We start from the raw sequence: 9,367 nt of genomic DNA on the forward strand, positions 1-9,367 counted from the left end.
ACCATTGAACCCCATAGCACACCTACTATATAAGGCCACTCTACTAAGACTGGGAGACATAGCAGCCCTACTTCATTTGTAGAAACAAACTCAGGGAGGCAGCCAAAATAGGGAGACAAAGAAACATGTCTCAAATAAAAGAACAGAACAAAGCTCCAGAAAAAGAACTAAACAAAATAGAGACAATCTATCAGACGCAGAGTTCAAAACACTGATTATAAGGATGCTCAGTGATCTCAGGGAGAACTTCAACAAAGAGATAGGAAACATAAAAATGGAGATAGAAACCATAAAAAAGAACCAGTCAGAAATAAAGAATACAATAACTGAAATGAAGAATACATTACAAGGAATCAACATCAGATAAAGCAGAGGATCTATTCAGCAATTTAGAAGATAAGCTGGCAGAAAACACCCAATCAGAACAGCAAAAAGAAAAAGAATCCAAAAAAATGAGGTTAGCTTAAGGAGCCTCTGTGACATCAAGCATACCAACATTTGCATTATAGGATCACCAGAAGATATTTTTTCTGTAAGACAAAAGCAAATTTGTTGCTCAAGTATAGCCTGCAGCTTCTCCAATTTTCAGACACTGATTAAACATGATTATTTATTTATTTTAAGATTTTTATTAAAATATAGCTAACATACAATATTATATTAGTTTCAAGTGTATGCCATAGTTACTCACCATTTATATACCTAAAGAAGTGATCACCATGATAAGTCCAGCAACCATCTGACACTGTACTATTCTATCACAATATTATTGACTATATTCCCTATGCTGTACATTACATCAGGTGTATAGCATGGTGGTTAGACATCTATATAATTTAAGAAGTGATCCCCTTAACTAGTTTAGTACCCACCTGGCAGTATACATAGTTATTGAGTATATTCCCTATGGTTTACTTTACATCCCATTGATTATTTTGTAACTTCCAATTTGTATTTCATAATCCTTTTCACCCTGCCCCAACCCCCCTCCCATCTATAATTCCAATAGATCTAGTACCCATCTGACACCAAACATTGTTATTACAATATTATTGACTATATTCCTTATGCTATAACCTATATGCCCATGACTACTGTGTAACAACCAATTTGTACTTCTTATTCCTTTCCCCTTTTTTACCCAACCCCAACCCCCCTCCCATCTGGCAACCATCAAAATGTTCTGTGTATCTGTTTTTTTTCTGTTTCGTTAGTTTATTTTCTTCTTTAGATTCCACTTATAAGTGAAATCATATGACATTTGTCTTTTGCTGCCTGAATTACTCCACTCAGCACAATACCCCCTCTAGGTCTGTCCATGTTGTCACAAGATGGCAAGATTTCATCTTTTCTAATGCCTGAATAATATTCCATTGTATATATGTACCACCTCTTCTTTATTCATTCATCCATTGATGGATACCCAGGTTGCCTCCACATTTTGGTTATTGTAAATAATGATTTGGGAATTGGAAAAGATCATGAATCCCACTACAGGGACTTGAATTATGTTTTTTGACCAGAAGACCTATAATTTTCCACCTATGTATGCAAGTGGCACCTTAATAAGCTGCCATCTATTTCATATCTATAGGTCCCATGATGAATTAGCTATCATCACAGATCCCAAGGACAAGACACTCGAATTACTATTTCATCCCTGTGGCTTACTGTAGTCATTTTATCTATCTTATCTCTGACAGTGCAGCACTATCACCTGACTTCTAACACTCCAAGATCTCACTATTCCCCTGGAGTTGGGCAACCTAGTACCTTTGTGATATCCTGCTATACGCGTATTATTTCTTATACACAGAAGACACCCACTACCAGGCCCATCGCGGATGTTGGTGTCATTATCCCCAAACTATTTCTTAATGTCTTGGTAGATGGCAAGTCCTTTAGGTCACTGAAGAGGCTATAGTTCAAGTTGCACATAATAGATCCCTGTCAACATTTCCATTTCTGTTAGCATTCAAACACCTTTCTCTAAAGCAGTAGTTCTGAAAGAGTTTTCCTAGGACCAGCAGCAGCACCTCAGAACTTCTTAGAAATTTAAGTTCTCAGGCCCCAGTCCAGACCTACTAAATCAGGAATTCTGGGGGTAGGATTCAGCAATCTGTGTTTTAACAAGCCCTCCAGTGATTTTGATGCAGGCTTAAGTTTGAGAATCAACATTTTAGTGAATAAGGGTAGGGTAGAATAACCATGTGACTACTCTACTCTCAACAGGTCTTAAAATGTTTCATATTATTGTTTACTTTCAAAAATTAAAATAAGTTATAACTCAGAGAAAGAAACCATACTTATTTTGGGCACAACCTAAAAAACATAAGAAAACGGTAGAAAGAGGTTAAAGAAATAGGATATTGAAAGGGCTAGAAAAATAGTTACTTTCTATTGGGTTTGGAAATTTATTTTTGTGTATTTCAAATAGGATAATAAGACCACTCTGTGAAGGTATAATTTCAAACGAACAGGGTGCTATTTAGTTTTGTAGACCAGACCTCTATGAACTGTTCCTGTGCCTTTCACATTATGGAGAAAATGATAAGTTCTTTTAGGCGAGTGAAAAGCAGTAAGTGAAGCAAGCTGCCTTTCTTGAACATTCCAAAAGATGAAAAGTACTGAGAAGCAATCTGTATCAAAAGCGCTAGTAGAGGGCATCCCAGTTTTGGGTACACCCTCTCATAAGAGAGCTGTACCTTCGCTTCAATAAAAATCTTTGCTCATCTACCTCTCAAAAAAAAAAGTGAGAGTACTGAGAAGGACTTCAATAAAGTAAGTCACCAAGTAAAGATTATTTTTTCTCTTGTGATGAATTTGTAAGCAATGTTTGTAACCAATATGTCACACATGCATAGAATTGATGACACCATATATTGTCAACCAATGAAAAGTTACTGGTGCTAGTTTTGCCTATATTATATAGTCATAAAAGACGAACTTTTTAAAGAAAGAAAAAAAATCAGAGAAGCAGCCTTCATTGTTCTGTCATGGTTGTTAGAACTAAGTCACAATAGCTTTTTCTCATACATCAGGAGGTAGAATTAGTGGGCAGAATAATTTTCCAACTAGAAATGGTTGGTAATTTTAGATTCTTCACCAGGAACAACCTGATTTGGATGTGCAACCAGTCAAGCAACTCAATGCCAAGTCTCATACTTGGAAGTTCATCCTGTCAAGTTTTTGCTGCTTGGCGCGCACTTCTGAGATGGGATTGACTATTTCGATGCACCAACGAGCCCTCTCAAATCTGGCAGTATTCATTTTCATTTATATATATATCAGGCATAACTTCATGCATCAGTTAATGTCTAAATATTTGCTTTCTTTGAATCTATGCTTTTTAATGGCGTTCAGCTTATAGCTAGCTAGCTACCCATGAAAATTATTTGAAAATACTTTTGCAATGGAGACATTTTAATATACTTCTTCTGCAATCCAGAACCATCATGGAAAGGTTGTTTTTGCTTATATACACTTGTTTTGATTATGCTATACCCAGCAGTTCAAGTTCAAATTTTGATTGGCTCTTCTAAATTCCATGAAGGCAGGGGCCAAGTGTGTCCTCATAACTCTGTCTTCAGTGCCAAATAAATACATGGTATATAATGTGCACTCAATGGACAGCTATGGAATAAATGCATATTTCCTGATTCTAGTTAATTGAAATATTCAATAGCACTCTCAGTGCTAGAATTTTTTCTCTCCTTTTGCACTTAGCCCTGCCAAACCAACCAGAGACTCTGCTAATTTTTACAAAGAAAAATGTCCTTTCTTAGAAGAATATGTATTGAATTGGCAAAAAGCATCTAATAATCAAATAATCAAATTTGGCATTTAGTTCTTGAATAAATCCTAGCAAACATGGTAACAATTAAGCCATATGCTCCATGTCACACATCGCTTCTGGTACAGCAATTTCTGTCAAAATAAATAACATTACGGTGTGTCCTCATCCACCTTATTCACTAGATCTGGTATCCTGTGACTTCTGGCTCTTCCCCAAAGTCAAACTGACCATGAAAAGTAAACGTTTTGAATTCATTCAGGACATGGAGGTAGCCATGACAGCGCAACTAAAGACACTCAGGACTAAACTGAAGACAAAGCAGGACTTCCAGAACTGCTTCAGAAAATGGCAAGAATGATGGGATAAGCATGTTCGAAGTGAGGGGGATTAATGGCAATGTGTCTTTTACTGCAAAAAATTTTATTTAAACATTCACCGTATTTTTTGATCACACCGTGTGTGTGTGTGTGTGTGTGTGTGTATAATATATATTATATATGTAATATTAACTAGTAAAAACAGAACAAAGTAGCTTACAATGCTATTTTCTTAGCTGTCTGATTTCCTTGATTGAATTCAAATTAGGAAAATACACTAGCCGAGATTTCCCTACAACACTGTTCCTTGCAAAGAAATAGGTATTTATATGTTGAAACTGGGAGGAAGCCTAGGTATTATGTTACAGAGTTTGCCTTATGAGAACTAGAGAAACCAACTGATGAGTTGTTTCCCTCAAGTTGGATTCTTGGTTGACAAAAAAAAATGAAAGTTATTGGTGAAGTTCTGTGACATCATTTTGCAGTATTATTGGTAGGCTTCTAGTGAGCACATTTTAAATGAACACAGACAACTGAATGAAATAGTGTCACACCTATTCAGGTCCCATTAGATCAAAGGGGAGCTGAACTGTTGCTTATTCCTTCAGACTAGGGGCTCTTTTTAACTGTATAGTCACTATTTGGGTCCTTATATAAATTAAGTTCTAGGGAAGTAAAAGTATATTAATTAACATCCACTTATAAAATGAGTTTAACACTAGTAGTGTTAGACCCATTAGCCATTTTCTTGCTCATCTATGTAGCCAATAAAACAATGCAAAAATATGCAACTGAAATTTGTTTCAGCTATATGAAGTCACTGATAGTGAAGTCGGAGAACTGTTCAAACCACAACAAACGTATTATTAGATAAGTATCTGATGAGTTAAATCAATTGAAAATAGAAAAAAGGAAAATGTATATAGATGCCATAGTAGAAGCTTTAAGACAAAATTATTTGAATAACTGGTTAATAAAGGTCTTTGGAAAAATTAAATCTCGAATATTTTTGCAAAAACGACCAACTCTGTGATCAGTGCATAAGTCAAAAGTGTAATGTTGTAAAATATTTTTACCATTTTATTGGAGAAACTATACTCCATTGCCCCACAAATCAACCTTGATTCATGAAATTGAATGAGTTGTTTCATATTAATGTAGATCCTTTCATTGCCATTTATATAAAAGTGTGTGTTGTGTATCAGTTTGGATAACTTTATAAATGGATATTGTCAAGTTTTCCCCAAGTGTGTTGTGCAGAATACCTGAGTCGCAATCATCTGTGAAAAAAAGGATCCACACTTGTACAGAGGTTCCTTTGTTCTTGCCCATCCTTTTGGGTTTGGCTAAAGGTGAGAAGGGCTGAAGGGGAGACCAGCAGGACATTAAAGGGAAGGGGAAATTAGACTATTTATTCCTGGGTCTCTTTTACCCCTCTCCTGCTAGATTGCCACTAGTTCACTGGCTGTCCTCCTTCTAAGGTCACAGTGTGAGGCAGTCCTCACCATTTAGCTGTTCTCTCCAGTTAACTGTTCGCCTTCCCTTGCATCTTTAGGTCTGGAGATGGTAACAGTGCTGCATCCTCCCTTGTTGGCTTCCCTCTATTAAATGTTTCTCAATTACCCACTGTGAATGTACCACCTGTTTCCTTCTGGGATGCTGATTTATACAATGGGTAAATATTATATTGCCTTCTTGGAAAGATTCAACATTCACATTAGCACGTTCAAGTCTCTAAATAATACAGCAGTAAATGCCTAACTTTAGCCTAGTGTTTTCCAAACTTACTTATTCATGGCACCCTTTTTCTAATAACATATCTAAGAACATCCCTTGAACACTGGATTATAATATCCCTTACCTTAAAATAAACAAAGCCAAATTTAATGGTTTAGTCTTGATGTCTCTGGGTTATCATCATAAATATCTGTAATTGTTCCATGCTGTCAAACATTGAGGACCTGAAGTTCTACTGAGGTACATAAGCCTAAGGCTGTTTAGTCATAGCATTGATGTGACCCAAGTGGCTGTGCTTTTTTGGTTTTATAATCCAAGTATCTCAATGTCAGGTTGACAAGTATACTCGTATCTTACCCATGTGCTCCTCTCCCCTGTGCTCTGCATCTTATTTACCACCTATAGTCTGTCAGGAAACCAAATTACCCAAACTTGTTGAAGTTATATCTAAACTAAGATTAAATGTACTTAAAGAAGTGCCTATGATTCCCCAATAAGCACACTTCAGTACCTAAACAATCACATCGTTTTGGCTGGTTGAAAATTGTATCCCCTTATGCTTGATATTTCAGTTATGTGGGATGTTGCTCTGGATATACTCTTTGAAAATAAGTCCACTCTTATGTGGTCGTTATTAATGCTGTATATTCCTGGCTTATTAGCAAATGATAAGATTGCATTTCCCGTGCTAGGTGGTTATGTGACCAGTTCTGTCCAATGAGTTGAACATATTATTTCCTAACCAAGAACTTGAATTGTGAGACACTCCAAAGCCCTTTTTCTCATTTTGTCGAAAGCACTGTTCCAGAGTACATTGCGTGTGGGTCCTTTGACGGACATGAAGCTTAAGTGAGAAATAAATTTACTTTCAGGTTGGTTGTTTTCTGTGGACTATTGTAGCCTATCCTGACTTAACTTTAAAAAGGTTCTTCTGCAAATATAGAAAAGGGTTCAATCTAAATAATTTATACAATGTTATGAAGAACATTGTTTTTAAGGAAAATGAGTATAAATTACACATGCGGAGTTGAACTCTTATAAGTTTTAAGAATGGTCAGGCAGTCATAGCTGTGTGTGGTGGAGTCACACAAGTTTAAATGCCTGGGTTGTACCACTTATCAGCTAATCATCAAACTGGAGGCTCAAACCCCTTAGGTGATTATATAAAATTGGGGTAATAAAGAATTGTTAGGTAATCAAAATCATGAAAACTGACAATACCACCCTTAATAAATGGTAGCTATCATGAAAGCTATATTAATCAACTGGTTAGTCTGGCAATCTACATCAAATTATAGAATTACTGTCAATTCCTTCATTCATAACTTAATACATACAACTGGTTTAATTAATTCAAGGCAAATATGTATTTTCCTTCCAAGACTCTGCTTAGGCTAGTTACCCCAAAGATAGTGCAGAACCATTGTGTCAAACACTTTAAAATCAGTCTTTAATTTTCAATTCAGGTGTAAGGAGGCATATATATACATAATTTATTCAAGAATCAAGGAATATGTATATCATAAACATGTACATCAAACATGTATTTTTTCAAAACTGTATTTTGTGTACATGTAAAAGAAACTTGTTACTTATGTTTCCATTTCCCTTTGAAATTACATTACCTGAAACTTCAATAGAACACATTCTCTAATTATGGCAAGGGCTGGGTTACTTACAACTCATTGGTGACCAAAATCTGGTGACACCATCTTTGATATTCTCTGCCATATTTTTAAATGCCGTGAACAGTTATATTTCTGATGAATAGAATGGCATTTTAAAACAGACCCCAGAGACTGAAATTCTTGTTAGGGGACTATAATAGCCTTTTGAAGTGCTCTGTGACCAGATGGGACTGAAGGCCTGAGCAGGGATACTTCTAGACATGTATCTATGTGAAGGTGTGGGTATAAAAAAAGCAGTCCTAGAAAAAGGGGGCATTAGGGGAATAATAAGTGAAGGTTGCAGTGTGCTGCAAAATGGCCAATAGCACTCGTTTGTAGGTTTTTCTTTCAACTAGAAGATTTCATTTTCTCTTGCTATGCTTCAGTAATCACATTACTTACATGTCAGCAACATGGTTCCTATAGACAAGCCTTATGAACTAGTCGCTGTTTACATCATCAGATTGAGGGAAATTACCCAAAGCCAAGTAACCAAATTTTAGAACACCATCTGGTAACATCCTGTATTAAAGACCTCAACTCATATTTCTACTTTAATTCTAACTAGATATAAGGAATCTCCCAGGATATATTATGGATATTCCTATAATGAGTCATATTTACAAGATAGAAAATATTTAGATAGAAAGCAAATCTTGTATCATAATACTGTACAGACAAGGTTTATAAATTGATTTTTAGCACCATACCATATATACAACCCAACACTGCAAACTGTTTCAAATCAGTATGTTTCATTAATCATGATGGCATTTACTCTCAATAAACACAAATGTTTTATGGGCTATGTGATAATAGAAACGATCAATTACACAAGTATCTTCTCAAGAGTAGGCAGTACTAAAAATAAAAAAAATATATAGCCAGGTTAAATAACTTAGCCCCAAACACAAAATATCTAAGATTTAAGAACCAAGGGTCCCCAGATGCCACTCGTGTTCCTTTTGCCCCAGCTCTAAATTTCAAGAATGAACTAAGTGCTAAACTGCCATGAAGAGATGGAAACAAATTCTATACAGCACAAGGTAGAGTATCATTTTTTTACTCAAATTTTGATTTTTTATTCCATTGTAACTATTAAAAAAAAAAATCAGACAAGGTCATCTGATTTAAGTCCCTTTTAGATTAACATGAGCTATGCAAAGGAAATATTTCAGATTACTGAAAAAACTTAACATCTATTAAATGCTTATGTGCCAAATAATCATGTTCAAATTAATTTAAAAAACTATAAAGGCATGTAATTAATTTGCAAATGAGAAAACTTAGGCTCAGACGTTGCCCCAAACCAAATAACTGGTGGAACTGAGCTTCAAATCAAGGACTCCCCTATTATACACAGAATAGTACACATTGGTTCAAAATTATCTAAACCTTTAAAAGCAAAGTTTATAATGGAAAGCACTTTAAAATATTAAACAGTTCTCACAACTCTAACAAATTGTGTCTATAAGGAGCTTACTAAAACGCCAACTTCACTTTGTTTCTTTAAAAAGACACACTTTACTTCAAATGGCACTAAGTGAAACGCAATTCAATCTTAATGTTTTCTACAAAATAAGTTAACTTTAAGCCAAACAATGTCAGTGATGATAAATGCATTTCATTATTTATTTAGATGTTTAAGCTCTCGCACTAGATTTTTCCAAGCTGGTGAACACTGACAAATTATTTCTCCCACAGAACTATAACCACACATTCCCAGACGGTATAAATATATGGTTGAACTAACATTAATACACATCACCATTTTATCAATTACATAATAAAACAAATTATCAAGTATCCAAATATTAAGTTACACAGCTCAAAAGGCATATAAAATATTA

At 35.2% G+C, this 9,367-nt stretch overlaps 1 protein-coding gene across 1 annotated transcript in view; it reads right to left on the reverse strand.

Moving 5' to 3' along the window:
* Window positions 1-8,346: 8,346 nt before the first annotated feature.
* PTP4A1 (protein tyrosine phosphatase 4A1) overlaps window positions 8,347-9,367 on the reverse strand; it is a 10,403-nt gene continuing 9,382 nt past the window's right edge. The window contains exon 7 of the mRNA XM_019662405.1: window positions 8,347-8,378. Within this exon, the coding sequence (XP_019517950.1) occupies window positions 8,347-8,378 (32 nt within the window). The remainder of the gene's footprint in view (window positions 8,379-9,367) is intronic.

The sequence above is a fragment of the Hipposideros armiger genome, unplaced genomic scaffold (genome assembly GCF_001890085.2).
Source record: "Hipposideros armiger isolate ML-2016 unplaced genomic scaffold, ASM189008v1 scaffold_375, whole genome shotgun sequence".
In the NCBI taxonomy this organism is placed as follows: Eukaryota; Metazoa; Chordata; class Mammalia; order Chiroptera; family Hipposideridae; genus Hipposideros; species Hipposideros armiger.